We start from the raw sequence: 17,611 nt of genomic DNA on the forward strand, positions 1-17,611 counted from the left end.
GAGCATCATAGAATGCCAATTTAATAAAAGAAAATATTCTTGCATTGAGGGAGTACTTGAATGGAGGCCCAATGTCCTTCTGCTATCTTAATACTAAACCTATAAATATATGCACATAGATCTATTTCTCCATCCCCATATATAAATATATTTGCATATTTACGTGTCTTTATCTAGACCTCTATGAATGCCCTTTGCCTCCCAGCTCTTTCCTCTATTTCCCTTGACTTTTCTCCTGTCTCACTATCATGCTCCTTCCCCACCAGGGTTTCACCAATTCCTCTTGATCATGCCCTACCAGGCCTCCCACACCCTTCTTACCACCAATTTGGATCACTTGTTCCTTTTCCCTGGGTTTCTTAACACCACTTCCTTTCCCCACATCTGCCCCTCTTCCATGTCCCCCAAAACTGTCGGTCCCGTTGTTTTCTCCTCCAGATTTTTCATGCAGAGCATCTTATTTAGACAGACCTGTGGAAATAATAACATGCACAAAATCAAAACAGAGCAAAGCCAAGCAACAATATACAACAAAACAATGACAAAAAAACAAAACATGAGAAGAAAGAAAAGCTTGTAGTTAGTTCAAGGATCATTTCTTGGCCTTTAGGAGTGTTTTTCAGTCCAGTCTGTTGGAGCACCATGCCCTGGCCCCAAAGTCCACCTTCAGCATTCCCTGGGGACCTCGCCACTCCATTCACTTGCTGTTCTGTTGCACCACTTAGTGTAGCGGGATCCGATCGGGTGCAATTCCCACACTGTGTCTCCGGTATTGTCCCCTGTAGGGCTATGGGTCAGTGAGGGGTATCATGTCTCATAGTGAGGCTGGCCATGTGGTCCCCTCTGTGGACTCTGGGATCCCCCCCAGTTGGGATCATTCTCTAAGCTTTTGGATGCCTTCCTGTATAGTGTACCAAGGTAGGTCAGGTACTTCAAACTGGTCTAATCTAGGCCATCTGGCAGTCCATGCTTCAGCGAACCAACCAAATAAAGAATTCCTTCTCTTTTTTTAAATTCTTTATTCAAGTAGCATAATTTACTGAGTCTACATCTGTCTATGAAGCATATGAAATAGCATGATTTCATCATGATCTGCAATAATTGACAAGATGTGGGAAGACATCTAACTTAATGCCTTGGGCAATGATTGGCTTAATGCTTCAGGATGGATGCCACTCTATTCATCTGTGAACTGTTTCAGAGTTGCATATGTCATATTAGTGCTATTTTCTCTGCCTTTTATCAGACAAAAACAAAGTGAGTGTTGGGTGATACCCTCCCCCCCCCACCCCAACGCTTCAAAGGGCGCAGATTACTATAAAGGGGAAAATTCCCTAGTCTAAGATTTGCCATGTCTTAAAGATTCTGGCTTTAAAGCTAGACCTATGCTTTAGTTTAAGCATGCTTTACTATAACATACTTTTGTATTTACGTTTCTGTTTGCTCCACTAAACCAAGTGCTTGCTAAAAGATCCTACATCTTATCTCATTCTTTCCTGGTACAAGCACGTTTTACACAGAGTAGCAATATAGCTTGGTCATATTTATGAGTGTATAAATGACACTGAAGTATGATGATCTTAACATTCCCTGAAGGTTTATTGGGGTTTTGGGTTTTTTTTTTTTTGGTTTTTTCAGAAAGAAAACTATAAGAATAAATGAGTTTCTAACTGGGTTCTTCAGTAGCCCACACTACTGAAAAAATGATATATATTTTTTTTCTCTTCAGGAGAAACATTTCTGGAACAAGCCTAGCACTGTTAGGAGCCCGATAGGCACATAGCGTTACCCCCTTCTCTTTGCTTTGTAAACATCTGCACACCCTCAGTGTAGAAGTGGGGAGTGTTCCTTCTGCTGAACGCCAGCTCACTCTGAGTGGCTGAGTCAGAACTGACTTGAAGGCACCCTACAGCAGTGACAGCACTTACCCATAGGGATCCGTAACACCAGTGTGGCCTCTTTAGTGCAGAGTCAGTCATTCTCCTAATTTTCAAGACCATTAATTGGTAGAAGTTCCTCTTGCCTTCCAAGAATAAGAAAAATCTACAGTGTCCCAGACATGGAAAGTCCAGTGTCTCGTGGGACTGTATCCTCAATTCACTAGCTCCGCTCCTCTGTTTCCTCCACTCCAGGGTTGTTTTCTGGAGTCTTGTTCATCAGGAACGTGCTAGGGTGTCAACGTTAGGGATGTAAATTAGCCTTTCCTTTACAGTGGCTTTGCTGCTTTCATAACATGGACTTTACCTTTTGTGATTAACAAGTGGGACCATTCCACTAGTGACTAAACCACGTTTTAGATGAACTACTGAGGTAACTGGAAACTTTTGATACAATTGATTTGTGAAGTTAAACAGAGCTGTGGGGATATTTTCCAAGGCAGTTGCCTTTCAGTCACCAGTGCAAACCTACCTTTATAGAATGATTCAGCACCAGACGGTTCAGCAGAACTTTGCTATTACAGTACACATTTTTTTTAAAGGATGCATAATTAAGAAATCTTGATGATTTGCTAATAGCATCTATAAGGATGCTAATGGAAGCTATTGGAGAAAATGTATTCTAATTTTCTCTAAGGATTGCTCAAATAATAAATACCAAACTCACATCAAAATAATGATAATTTGATTAAAATTTTAAGTGGCAATAATTTTAACATACACACAGGTTAAAAATAATTATGTTCATGTTGTATTAAAATTATTTTTGTGTGTTTAATGAGAAGAGATAGAATATGTTTGGAGATTTCATCTTTTATTTAGCAACCTCTGAGGTGAGAAGATAGATTTACTGAATTCCAAGTTTCAGTTTCAGATGATTCTTCCTTCACATCCCAAACACTTCTAGTTAGGCAAGTATTTTGTGAAATATTCATTAACATATCTCTATATTTAAATGTATAAACCGATTATTTCCTCACACACACCCGCCCCCCTTTAATGGCTGAGTAACCTTGGTGGTGGAGTGAGTACTCCTTGGGCTGCTAGCCTGAAGGTCAGCAGTTCAAAACCACTAGCCAGCCACTCCTCAGGAGAAAGATGAAGCTTTCTACTCCCGTAAAGGTTTACAGTCATGGAAACCCACAGGGCAGTTCTATCCCGTGGATGACAGTGAGTTTGGTGTTTTGATTTTAATGGACCTTAAAGTAAGAGTTTCAGTATCTTGTTGAGATGTTTTATATAAGTAAGAAATTTCCATTTCACCTGCTGAAATTACCATTCCTTCTCTTTTATAAGTGAGGCGAGGGATTTGGTGTTTATATGCACTTATATTCAGTGTAATAATAGTAAACTGGTAAGAAATATATCTAAGATATGGATCAGTTATCTCAGCATTAAAAACACATTAGCTATAAATACATCAGACTCCTTTTCAAACGGTAACCAAGATACGCATAGAGCTTGGTATTTGAAGCACGAAGTTAAGTCGTTACTAGAAAAGTTAAATTTGCATGTAGCTCTCATTTGCCTGTGTGTGATATACATACATGAAGTGTGTTGAAGGATATTGGTGGCTTTGTCTCACTTCTACAGTTGGAGACTTTTGTATCCCCACTCTATTCCAACCGTAAACACTTCTCTTCATCCACCTCCCAGAGGATGTCTTACATATTTGGATCTGGGCTCAGACTGTAATTCCAGTAACTGGAGTCCCGTGACTCAGAGACGGGAAAGCCAGAGTCGATGTATGCAGGGGTAGCCCAGTCCCCCAACAGGGCACTCTTCCCGTCTTTCTGGGTGGATTGTAGTCCATAGTTACTAATATCTGTTGATTGGGTTTTGTTTGTTTGTTTGTAGATACACAGATACTATGGGTCCAATTGGAATCAAGTAAGATAAATACCCTGAAAAGAGACACAGGAGAGGCGAGCATGCTGCTGGTCTCTGAAGTTTGCACACTGCTAGATTCAATCTTAATATTTCCAAAAGGACTCTGAAATGGCTCATACCTCACATTTGTTACAGAAAAACCATTAGCTTTCCAATTCGATTTTCCTAGGGTGAGAACCAGGCTGCTGCAGTGAGTGCCTGGGGGATTCTGGGGAATGATCAGAAGTGAGTCCTTCAAAAGTCTGTCCAATTTGGTAAAGCCACTATTTGGTAGCTATTAGAAAAAGGATGAAGGCACTGGGTTTAAGGTCTGGAATAAGGGCTGAATTACAAGCCTCCCCTTCACCTTGCGTGTATTTGTAGCAAACATAAATGGCAGAACTCCTCTGTAGAGGCCCTGAGTAGTGAGAAATGCTGGTGTTTTCTCTTTATATTTGATGAACGAGTGTAATGCAGCACAGAGAAATCTTGACCCCACCAGACCTCAGACATGTTGCCTGATATCAGACCAGGATGGTTAATGCACTTCATTCCTCATCTGGCTATGCTGCCTGAAATAAAACATGAAAACCAAGCAAACGATCCATTTAAACAACTGCTTGATCTAGAACTGCCAAACCACCCAGAAGAAAGTGGATATTTATTTTAGGGGACACATTCAACCCATGACAGTCATGTCGGAATTTTTCTCAGGAAAGCAGTGAACAAGGCTTTTCTGGGAAAAGCTGCCACAGGGATGCATGCAGGCAGGGGACACAATTTGATGTATGTTTCAAGCTGGTAGCTGGGGGCAAAGGGTGCACGGAGTCAAGACATGAAACTACTGCTGCTGCAGTTGTGCAGGTGACAGACAACGATGACGACGGGTGGACGGCATTGTGGTGGCGATAGAAGGAAGTCTTGGTTCAAAACTCATTAGGGTGATGAAATCAGCAGGATTTTGTTGGAGGCTGGTAAATACTCTGAAAAGTAGTTAGGCCTCTTTGCTTTTAGAGTCTAACTTCATTTCAGGTCAAACCATAAAATTATGAGCTGGTGATTATGATTTATTCATGCATTTAATTATGTAATCATTATTCACTCATCAAAGATTTTTTCTTTTCTTTTTGGGGGGTGCACTCAGGGCACTCAGAGAAGTGTTGAAGGTACAGTGTTTCATCACGCATGCCGACACCACTGGTTTGATTGACCTGCTTTATATTTTCAACACGATGCTAAGGAGACCTAAAGTTTCAATTGTATCTCTGTAGATTTTGTTCATTTAGTTTTGTATTGCTCGTCAGGGCCCCCACGGGGACTCTCAGAATGACAGGGAATGGTTGGAATTGGCACACAGGTTGCTGCCCAACAATCTTGCCATGTGTGGAGCAGTGGGCTCAAAATGAAGGCCTCTTCTGCAGAAAATGGCCAGTGCTGCTCTGTGTAATCACGCTTCATCAGCTTCCCTCTGACCAGTGACTGACTGCTTCCTCTGGCTGTCTAATGTTTTGCTTTAATCTGACTGGTGGGATTTTACTGATGTCAGCCCTCCTCCCAGCCTTCCTTCACGGCGGTCAAAAGACCCTTGACTTGCCCTATTTCTGCCCTCCCTGTTGTGTCAAGGAGCAAGCTATTCGATCAGCACAGAAAAGAGAAACATAAAACTCTTTTTTTAAATTTCTTGAGCTTCGCTCTTGGGAAAAATTCATAATTTCAATTGTTTCAGTTTCTTCATCTGTAGAATGGAAAGAGCACTGGCACCTGCCACAGCAGGCCCTTGTGCTGCCTCCTGTACCACGCTGAGAACAGTGTGAGGACTGGGCATGTGACACACACCTCGTGGAATATTTGTGCCCACGGTGGTTGCTCAACAATGTGGGGTCAGCGGGCTGGGCACCATGCAGATCCTGCCGCTGAATGTGACAGACTCTGGCCTTGATGACGTAGCTGGAGGAGGAAATACCAGTTACTCAAATGCAAGAGTTACCTTTTTTAAACAAAACAAACTACCAACACTCTTACGATGGTGATTCTTTACTTCACATGGATTCTGCTGCCTCAACCCAGAGCCTCAGATTGCCACCGGTGACCTCTGCTCATTCGATTGGCCTTCAGTTTAGACAGGGATCCCAGCAGGAATGAGTCATTTTTCTAGGGATGATTTCTCATCCTGTTGTGAAGACATGGCTTCCTTGGTGAGATTTAGTGGGTTCTTGCTTTCCTAGGGAGGCTTGATACTCAGCTGCTAATTGGTCAGTGGTTCAAACCCGCCAGCTGCTCTGAGGGAGAAAGATGGAGCAAGCAGCTGGGTAAAGATTTACAGTTTGTACCTGGTCTCACACACACACCCGTGCACCCCCACCCCCCAACACACGCCAGGGCATAACACGAAGGGAGTGCAACAGAGCAGCGAGGGTAGCAAAGCCGCAGAGTACCTGAGGACTAAAATAGACTTCAGACTCGGAGGCTGGGATGGGGGTGGTCGGCAGGGTTTGGCACTGCACCAGACCCATAGGACAATATTCATAAGGGTCAGCAGACAGACCTGGAACTCGTCATAAGCTATTATTTTGTCCCTTTTTCTTCTTCTGTTCCCATATCTGTCTATATAAGATAGGACTGACGATTCTGAGGAGACAAGGGAGAGGAGGATGTGGGGGGGAAAGGAGAGGGCAGCCTAAAAACTCAGAGACAAGGGAGCAACAAGATATCTAAAATTGATGGCGAGGGGGACATAGAATGCCTGGTGGAGTTTGATCAAGTGCAATGTAGCTACAGGAAGTACAGAGAGCTGACTGAAGGTCGAACATGACAGTGGGACAGGAGGAAAGCAAAAGGAAATAGAGGAAATACTAGGAGGCAAAATATATTTATAGAGGTATAAACAGGCATGTACATATATCAATACATAATGATAGGGATATAGGTTTATGTGTATATATTTATAGGTTAAGTATTAAGTGAGCAGGCCAGCATTGGGCCTCTACTCAAGTCCTCCCTCGACACAAGAACACTTTGTTCCAATAACCTGGCATTTTGTGATGCTCACCTTTCCAACATGATTGCTGAAGACAAAATGGGTGCATAAGCTAATGTGGTGAACAAAACTGATGGTGACCGGCTATTATAAGATACAGTGTCTGATGTCTTAAAGGTTTGAAGTTAAATAAGTGGCCATCTATCATGAAAGAAACAAAGCCCACATAGAAGAAGCACACCAGCCTGTGTGATCACAGCATGTTGACAGGATCAGGGATCAGGCACCAGAAGACTCTAAACAAACAACCATTTCAATGCGAAAAAGGGGTGTTGAAATGTAGAACTAAAGCCCTTCTGTAGACAATTGGACATCCCCTCACAGAAGGGTCACAAGGAAGGGACAAGCCAGCCATGGTGCCATATAGCACTGATGAAACACACAACATTCCTCTAGTTCTTTTATGCCCTGCCCCTCACTATCATGACCCCAGTTCTATCTTACAAATCTGGCTAGACAGGAGCATGTACACTGGTAAAGATAAGGGCTTCAACACACAGAATACAGGACAGATAAACCCCTCAGGACCAATAATGAGAGTAGTGATACCATGAGGGAGGGTAGGGGGAAGGTAGGAGGAGAAAGGGGCAACTAATCTCAATGATCATGAACAAAGCCCCCTCCCCCAGGGGGATAAACACCAGAAACATGGTTGAAGGGAGACAGCATTAAGGTGTAAAATATGAAAATAAAAATAATGTATCAATTATCATGGGTTCACATGAGTGAGGGTGGGGGAGGGAAGGGAAAAAAGAGGAGCTGAGACTAAGGGCTCAAGTAGAAAGAAAATGTTTTGGAAATGATGGCAAGACATATACAAATCTGCTTGATACAATTGATGTGCAGATTTCAATACGAGCTGTAAGAGACCCCAATAAAATGATTTATTAAAATTAAAAATAAATAAAAATAATAAGGATTTACCTTTTGAGAAACCCTATGGGGGCAATTTTACTATGTCCTTTAAGGTCACTATGAGTCATTATCTACTGGACCACATGGGATTGTTCCCTGGGTTCCCCCACCACTGTCAGTGAGCTAAGTCATTGAGCTAAGGTTGAACGCTATCTTCTTAAGCCTAATCTTGTACTCTTAAGCCTGGTATTGTTGGGTTCCCCTGAGTTCATGGCGACTGACACATTGAGACTTCTTGGGACAAAGGAGAACAGCCCATAGAATTTCCATTCTGTGATCTCTCTCTTTTTAAAAATTGTTTATTTGGGAGCACTTAGCTCAGTCACATCAAGCAGTATTTTACACTTGTTACCACAATCAGTTCCAAAACATTATCCTTCTTCTTGACTTCCTTGATATCTGTTCCTCTTTATCCCCTCCTTCCACCCCCACCTCAGCCTGAACTCATCGTTATATTTATATATATACATATTTGCCATATCTTACACTATCTAATATATCCATTCACCTACAAGTCTACAATTCTGTTAGTCACTATTCTAGAGTGGGGTTATATAGTCATCACTGCTATCAGCTCCCCCTTCCCCACGCCTCCTCTTCCTGTATCCTCAGGAGACTGTTACTACAGCTACTTTTTCTGGGGGGGGTTATTTATGTTGACTTTTATGCATCAGACTATCTTAATTTTACCAATGACAATACGCAAGCCTAACAAGGTTAATGTGGTAGAACTGAAATCATAACAGTAGGGGGAGGAAATATTATAGAGCTAGAAAATAGTTATGTGTTTATAACTATTATAGTTAGGTGCCATACCATGTCCTGGATATATTATCCCTTTCTTGTGGCCCTTCAATTATCTTACAGGTGAGTTTGGGGTCTCCACTACATCCACGTGCCCGCATGTTGATTGTTGCTTGTTCTTGACCTTCTGAAAGCTACTCCCATTCATACCTCATGATCACATGGGCTGGCATGCTGCTTCTACGTGGGCTTTGTTACTTCCCTGGTAGATGGCCCCTTGTTTAACTATGAGCCTTTAAGACCTCAGTTGCTATGTCTTTTAATAGCCGGGCACCATCCGCTTTCCTCACCACATTTGCTTGTGCTTCCTGCAGTCTTTACAGAAGCCAATGGCAGGGTCTCTCATCTCCAGAGCTGCTGAGTGGGCCCATGCTCCCAACGTTTTGTTGGCAGGCCACTGCTGAGCAGCTGTTACCGCACTAGGGCTTCTTAGCTTTGTCATCAAAGCGATGTTCTTCATTAACATTTGCAGTTTTTGTTCACATTGATGTTATCTTTATTCTTTTCTGAAAGGATATACATATGCAGTCTACAAACAAAAATAATTATGCAGGGTAATACAGTATGAATAAATACCCTTGTAAATAATAATAATAACAAAAGTCTTTATCTCTTTGAATCATGGACATCATAGTTTCATGGTCCTAGAATTGTTTTTGCCAGTGAGACTCCAAGTTCTAGATATTTATAAGTGGTAATTAAGTTTTGAAACCTGAAATTGATATGCCTGATATCATAACAGAACTCTGACACCAATTTACTCAGTCTTTAATTACATAATTAACTAATGTATCAGTTTTATTCATGAGACTGATTTAATTTGTGGTTTTGTCTGAATTGTGTGAGAGCACAATAAAATTTTTCAAAGACTAATAAATACCACTTAATTTTGTGTCCTCCTAAGCAGTAATATAAGTATCAAAATGTGTTAAAGTTGGCAAATTCAATAGTTTCGCTTTTAAGATGGTATGGTTTTATTAGAACTCCACTTTATTTTCACCCTAGATATTTACCATATGTCATCTCCAAAGGGTTGAAATTGTTTCATTTACCTATGAATGTCTTTAAATCATCAGAAGAATAATTGCTAGAGTTTAATACACAACCTGAAACTCTATACTCCTTAAATTTGTTTAATAGTTAGTATAGTTCTTTGAAAATTTCCAGAATGTGTGACCCCCTGACTTTTAATATTCTGTACCTATGAACCCTTTAAGAAATTCACGTGCATGGCCTCCACAGGGCAATGGCTGAACAAACCACGGTATACTCATGAGACAGAATTCTTGCTTTGTTCCATCAAGTCAGTGCAGCTGCATAGGACAGAATACAACTTACCTGGGGAGTTTTCCTTATTGGCACAGATCACCAGTGCTTTCCCCCCTGAGAGTGGCTGGTTGGTTTGAACCATTGACCTTCTGAAGCGACTGAATTCACAGATGAAATGATGAATACAGGCCACAATGTGGATGAAACTAAGAAAGTGTTATGCTGAGTGGGCAAAGCCATACCCAGAAGAATGCATCCTAAATGAATAATGAGCAGAGGCGTCCCATGCAAGGACAGGTGGCAAAGGCTCAGAAGGAAGTGAGTAAGGCAAGAAGTTGTATTAGAATACAGAGGCAGCAGAAACAGGAGACCAGCACAAAACAGACCCCCATGGAAACTGTCTGGTATCATGGGGGTACCTGCAGGCACTTGTTGAAAGGAGTTAAGCGTCCCCACCCATAGAATAAGGTTGCTGTGCACCTTCAGGTTAAGGCTTTTGTGGGGGAAATAGGGCACATTTGGCTACTTAGCAGTAAAGCGAAAGAGCCTTGTACCTTTTGCCTAAATAGTGCAGATGCCAGGTTGGCCAAGAGGCCAAGGAGCCAAGGAGTGATCGCTGGAGAGACAATGAGAGGAGAAGCAGAGCTTCCTTACTCTAAAACTATATTACTTTGAAACTTACAAAGCAAACAAACAAAAAAACCCAAGTTTCTTATTTATTTCTTTGTATGTTTTAATCCTGAAGCAGAAAAATCACTGGTTAAGAAATTCTAGCAAAAGAGCCATCCACTTTTTATAGCAGGAGAAAAAATAACTTCTAAAGATGACTCCAATTTCCTCTTCAGCGAATCGGAAAACTCGGGGTTTGAACGGGCATCCCAAGTTAACAGAGCCACTGCTGCATTGTGGGAAAGTCTCCATTAAAGAAGGCAGGTGGACAGGGCCTGTCCAAGGAGCGAAGGTCTCACTTGTGCCTTTAAGGATATTACCAACTAACCAAGTTCTTCAACCACTGACAAAGAAAGGCACCTACAGGAAATTGAGGCCATAGTACAAAAGCGATCGCTATTTTCCAGAACCACTTCTAGCCCATACTACATTTTCAGGGAAATCTAGAAGATGACCTTCCGGAGAGCTCTTGCCCACAGACTCACACTCAGTGGCTCTCAGAAGGATCACCTTCTCTCTCGGGTCAGAAAGTGCTTCCAAACTCTTCCACACATTGTGTTGCTCCCAAATGATATTTGGAGAATTGAAATGAAGGCTTTCATAGAAACTGCAAGAGAGATTATTGACTATAGTTATGACAATAGAAAATTACGTCTTTAGCACCTAATGATACAAAAAGAAATAGAAAAGATAGACTAGCACAGGTTAGAATATTGCGAAACCGTAAGTCTCATGATCTATTAATACCTGATGTTCTGATAATAATTTTTAAATGAATCTAATGAGAACAAAAATTATTTCAGAAACCTACTCTATGGGTGATAAAAATGGCTTAACCCTTGGTTAGGTGGTAAAGGATGGGCAGTTCAAAGCCACCCCGAGGCGTGTCAGAAGACAGGCCTGACCATCTTGAACACCCTCTGGAGGAGTTCTACTCAATGACAGTCACCAGCAACAGTTGCCAGCCTCGCTGCCATCTGGTCGATGCTAACGCATTGTGACCCCCTAGTGGGTTTCCCAGACTGTGACTGTTTGTGGGAATAGAAAGCCCAGTCTTTCTCCCTCGGAGCTGCTGGTGGTTTCGAACTGCCAACCACATGGATCACAGCCCAGCGTGTAACCACTAAGCCAGCTGGGCAAGCCTAAGACATCAAATTTCCTTTTCTTTTTTTTTAATGTGGAAACCATATTTGTCTTTACAGAGTCACTGGAGGTGAGCTGTTTGAAGACATAGTGGCAAGAGAATATTACAGTGAAGCCGATGCCAGGTAAGTGACTTGCCCTGGACAAGGTCCGAGACTCAACATCCGGGTGGCACTTACTCGTTGTCCTTTTTTCCAAGTGAATTATGCCACTGTAGTGTTATGAGGATCCCATTATACCATCTCAGACTTCTCTTCATGAGCAGTCGATCTTAATTGGTATTCCCCTAGCCACCACCCCCCGCCACCCAGGAGGATCATCAGGATTCTTTTGAGAGGGATAAAGGAAAATCAATGAACATGGTCTAAATTTTATTTTTATTCAATATTTAGAATTTTCATCTTTTTATAAAAAGTGAAGGGGAACAAGGAGCCTTACAAAGAACTTCTGCTAAAAATATATATATAGTTTTTAGCCAAAAACCAAAGGTCCCTAGCCCTAGTCGTGTGTGGCAATTTAAATTTCGATTAATGAAATTAAATATTAATTTACCCCGTTGACCTGGGCACCTTTCCAGTGATTATTAGCCTGAATGGCTGCTGGCTACCAACTGGACAGGGCACATGGAGAAAGTTTCCACCCTTACAGAAAGCTTCCTTGTCCACTGGTGGTCTTTCAGAGACGGCTGGAAACGCCACAGTGGTCTCCCTAGACTGTGATGATGAATTGTTTAACACTTTGGAAATTTCGTTAAAACTCTTGGAACTCTGACTTGGAAAGTACTTATCCATGCGTCTCGGAAGGCCAAGGTATAGTGATTTACCACCAGTTTGTCATTGGCAAAGACATTGCAGAAGTTTAAGCAGGCTCACATTTTGTCTGCATTGGAACTACCTAAGGCCATGCCAAGGGAATGCTTTTGAATGGAAGTAATTCATCCAGAAGCCCTGGTGTTTAAAGCATTCAGTTGCTAACCAAGAGGCTGGCAGTTGCAACCCATCAGGCTCCATGGGAGAAATATATGGCAGTGGATTTCCATGAAGGTTTCCTGTCTCAGAAACACGTGGGCAAGTTTTACCTTGTCCTATGAATGAGAATCAACAGCAGTGCTGCATAAGGCCATTTGCTCAGATATCATTGAGACTACGTGATTCTAATTTCCATCAGCATTCCTTATATATGTTCTATAAAAAAGGAAGCAAACAAGTTGTGGGGTTCGTCTCATCGTGTGTTTCAGAGTGGAATCAGGCTAACATTCCATCTAAATTAGAACGTTCTAAGACTACAGAAAAGTAATGTTTGGGGAGTGCGATAATTAAAACAGAGATCCTGATGGTGCAGTAGTTACGCACCGGCTGATGTCAATGACTGAAGCCTTGGGTCCCTGCAACTTTCTCAGTCCTGTCTCGGCGTTGACTCAGACCTCCAACTTTTGGGTTAATGACCCAGAAAGTAAGCCATTTGCATGACCCAGGGACTCCAAATAGTCTGCATTTGGCTTTGAAAAATCTGCTTATCTGGTTGTGCTTGACTGGCTCCAATGTGAATAAAATGTGAAGAAAATGCACAGGGATGGTCTGCCTTCATCTTGCAGTGTTTTCAGAACGTCCGAGGGTTGGTCAGTCTGTGCTGTTCTCTGTTCCTCAGCAAATATCCAACTGACAGGGAGCCCTGCTCCCCGCCCCAATCATACCTTCATCTATCCAGTGGCATACTTCCCTATTTCTAATTTATTTCTTTGGTTTAATGCCATTGTTTAAGACATTCTTTGAGCCTACTTGTACATGACTACTTTAATTTGTCATGGAATTTTTACTACCAGTCACATCAAAAGCCCCCTTGTACTCCCACGATGATAATGGTCCCTCGCTTGTTCCATTTACCCGTAAGTCCTCACATTAGGCATTTCAGAACACCGTTGGAAGTAGCTACTTTCCAAGTGGCAGTGATATTTTTTGATCCAGGAAGTAAAAGAAGTCAGGGAACTAATTGTTATTTTACCTTTCGAAGTAACAATAAACAGACCATTGTGACAGTCGAAGATAGCGGGTTGGATGAAAACAGAGACAGTGCTCACAGTTGTAAGATATACTTTATGATAAGATAGACTGTATGGGATGTTCCTCTTAGTATGCATTCTTATAATATGTGTGGAACTTAATCATAGGACATATTTTAGCGTAGGTTCTGCTCAAAAGCAAGACGAAACATTCTTTTCCCAACGGCAAGCATAGAGAGGGGACATTCCTCAGAGAGTCTCTTTATGTCATTTTTCTTCCTAACTCTCAAAAAGAATTGAACCCTTGTTCACTAATAATGATTTTTTAAAAAACCAGCAAAGTTTGTGGAAGATGGTTCAGGAACGGAGATGAGAAAGAGATGGTTACAGATGAGAAAGAGAACTATCTCTAAACAGTCATTCAAAATAAGCACCATTGTGGAAGACAAAGAGTAATGGGAATTTTAAAAAAATAATTACCAACTCTCAAATAAGCCTTTCAGTCAGAAACAGGCAGCGTGCAGCTGGTTGGTGGCACGGTGAATGGAGTTGGAGCTGGAAAGGCTCCCTTGTCACTGTTTGGACATTGACATGGCCATAAGCCTGATGATTCCTTTTTAAGTTCGGGAATTTACTTTGGAAGAATATTACTTTGTGCCTTCAGTGGTCGGAAACGTCCTTATTAAAATGCTTGCCGAATTGTTAAGCAAATGACTGTATTTGTGTACATGCCTGCATTTGAAGTGCACAGTGAATTTGTCTCAAATTCATCAGTGTGGTGTGTTCTACATTACTGTGTGTCAGATGACAGCGCTTGGGACCTTAGAGGGGTCAATCAGCGGCCTCTCTGCTCAAATTTAATTAGCAGTCTTTTGGACGTCAGGGAGACTTTTGTAAAAATAGTATGTGTTACGTGTTACAGTAATAGGCAAAGGTTTTCCTCATTTGAAATAGATAGGAATGTGTTTTACCATCACTGGTGCTTGTGAAGATTTGAAAATGTCATTTATTAGAAGATTTCAAGCCCTTCACCAGAGTATCTCTGTACTGAAGTGGGTTGTGTTTTATGCTACGGGTTCCCTTGACGCTCTCCCTCTGTTATTGGGGACTTAACTCTAATGGTTTGTTTAAGAAGCATCACTTCTAAGTCAAAATGGTAAATGTGTCCCTCCATTTTTTATTTTTAATTCTTGTCTCACCTGCCTCTTCATCTGTGTTTATTGACCCTCTCGTTTCAATGCCTGTGTTTCATTGTGACCTCAGATTTTAAACAGTTTAGATGTGTATAAGAAATAGCGATGATGCTCACCACTCTAAGGACATCTTTTCAGATGATTATGGGAATCGCTTGTCAGTTTTTCTCTCTGCGTGTGGAAATTTCAAATTCTCTCCACATACAATTTGACTTGTAGACCCGGCATGGGAAGACACACCTCAAATTGTTTTATCTGAACATGTCACAAGTGCTGTGTTCAGTGTCATTTTTTGTAGAACCAGAATTAGCTTTATTCCGCAACAGTGAGTTCCAGTGTAAAGCTAACATTGTGTGGATGGTATGATTTTTGTCCGTTCGTTTTGTTTGGAACTCTCTCATTTTATTTTGTATCCAATGTGATGATGTGCCTTTAAAATGTTCTCCCTTCCACTCTGCCCTTGTATCTTTGCAGTCATTGTATACAGCAGATTCTAGAAAGTGTCAGTCATTGTCACCTAAATGGCATAGTTCACAGGGACCTGAAGGTCAGTATATGGAGTCCATGCATCTGAATCAAAGGAGTGCTGTTTTGTGTGTTTTTTTCCCCCGCGGAAAGGGCAGAGGGTGGGTCATGAAAACAGCCCCCGTGGCTTTTTCAACTTTTCCATAAACAACTAAATGCAGAAATGATAATGCATGATGCCGCATTCGGTTTGCTCCTCTGCAGGCTACATACACATCACGGCAAAAAGAGTGGACGCTCCAAACCATCGAACTCCAGAGGCGGTCTGGGGGCGGCCTTTCCTGGGGATCCAGCATTTTTGCCTGGAGACAAACTTGGCCTGTGATGTGTGTTCGCCTGTAGATGTAAACACCACTTCTGTTCTGAGACCGTGGGTTTTCTGTAGCAGCACAACTGGTTACACATTGCTCCATTTGAGTCCGACGGCGCCTCAGGCAAGAGACAATAATTGCCAGCTAAATTAAAGCACACGAAGTTAATGATTTATCAAAAATTCATTACGTATCCTAAATTAACCTTAATGGTGCCTTGCTGCTAATGTGACAGCGTGTGAAACCGCACTAAAGCCATGGGAGAGCACTGACAAACTCGGTTTCGTGATTTGGGTGGGGGTGGGGTAGTGGCTGGAGAACCGCAAGCTAAAAAACACACTGATATTCTGTGTTCCAATCTGTTTCCCAAGAATTTATCACCAGGAAATCTAAATTAAGTGCGATACTGTCAAATTGGGTTTTCCGAGAACAAGCGGAGGCCAGATTCTGGCAGGACCTTGATTGCACGGAGGCCGTGTTCGCTGGCTTGGGCACTGTGTGCGCGTTCCTGGAGGTGGTAGGAAGCGTCCCCAGTTGTGCTGCTTTGGCACCCTGACCCGGTCTCTCTGCGGGTGTACAGACAGTGAGTGTCAGCTTGGAACTAACACGCGCCCCCCGGTGTTTGCATGCAGTCATTGCATTCAGCAGATCCTGGAGGCTGTGCTCCACTGCCATCAGATGGGCGTAGTCCATCGGGACCTGAAGGTGAGTAATGCTGTGCAGAAGATAAGCCACCACGCAGTTCCTCGTGACTGTTCAGCTGCAATTATGCTTGCAAAGGCAAAACTATGAGCAATAAGTCGGGTAGACTCCGTCCAACATGTGAAGAAAACGCTTTCCCTTCCCAAGATCCGTTTTTTTTTTTTTTTGGTCTTTTCATCTAATGTACATCTGAGACTCGCATTTACTCCGGAGAGAAGCAATTTTCCAACATCAGTGTTAAATAGGTTGCTATTTCCTTCCTCCTGAGAGTGGACGTGTCATTTAATTTGACTGTTAGTGGGATTACGGCCTCTTTTTCTTTTCTAAACTAGTTGTATAGAGCTTGGTAAACAAGTGAGTTGACACCCATACAATGCATACTTAATTTGGTGGAAATGTTTGTCAAAACTGCAGAGTGGGTTGGGATACAGCTGTTAAGTGTAGACTCGTAGCCCAGGTGCCTGCCTCTATAGCACCCCATCTGGGGCCTTGTCCTTTAAAAGTCTTCTGAGGACACAGGTGCCTTGGCTCTTCGCTTATGTATATTGATGGAAGCCAAGGCACCAGTGTACTTGTTAAAACTACAAATTTTTTTTAAAAGTACCATGAAATGCTTAATGTGGCACAAACTGCTTGCTATGAGTTCAGCTCCTAGTCAAAATGTTGGCGGTTGAATCTGACCCAGAGACCTGTCATACCTGTGATTCTGAAAGGTCACAGCCAGGAAAACACTGAGCCTTGGGCAGTTGTACTGAAGTCCCCATGCATTGGAATTGACTTGGTGGCAACTAATAAAAGCAACAACAACTGTAGGCGTTCAGTAGGAGGGCCTAGTGTGCACACTTTTCTAGAGTTGTACTAAGTTGCAAGTCTATTGTTTCCACTCTCTTGATATATTTTGAAATGAACCCACCGTCTTCAATTTAATTCTGACTCATAGTGACCCTGGGCCCAGAGTAGAACAGCCCCAAAGGGAGAGCAGACGGTCATGCTTTCATCCCGTGGTGGACTCGAATGGCCAGGCTTTGGATTCACTGCTAAGTGCTTAGCCACCCATCACCCCACCTGGGCTCCTTGTATTCTAGAATAGTACTATCTCCATGAAGATTCACAGTGATTTGCCTGATGATGTAATTTGTAAACAAAGCATTGCTTTACTTTTCTGGAATCTCTCTTTGACTCCATTCTGATTCTGAGAGCGTCCAGTATCAAAGGCAAAGGTGGGTTTGAAGGCATTT

General features: G+C 42.2%; 1 protein-coding gene across 16 annotated transcripts in view; it reads left to right on the forward strand.

Annotated features, from left to right (window-relative positions):
- Window positions 1–17,611, forward strand: part of CAMK2D (calcium/calmodulin dependent protein kinase II delta) — a 332,745-nt gene that overhangs the window by 216,059 nt on the left and 99,075 nt on the right. For all 16 annotated transcript variants that reach the window (XM_045284097.1, XM_045284098.1, XM_030888608.2 and 13 more), the window contains exons 5-6: window positions 11,703–11,768; window positions 15,310–15,382. In XM_045284097.1, the coding sequence (XP_045140032.1) occupies window positions 11,703–11,768; window positions 15,310–15,382 (139 nt within the window). The remainder of the gene's footprint in view (window positions 1–11,702; window positions 11,769–15,309; window positions 15,383–17,611) is intronic.

The sequence above is a fragment of the Echinops telfairi genome, unplaced genomic scaffold (assembly GCF_000313985.2).
Source record: "Echinops telfairi isolate 266 unplaced genomic scaffold, ASM31398v2 ScPeMD7_7468;HRSCAF=8506_0, whole genome shotgun sequence".
NCBI lineage: Eukaryota > Metazoa > Chordata > Mammalia > Afrosoricida > Tenrecidae > Echinops > Echinops telfairi.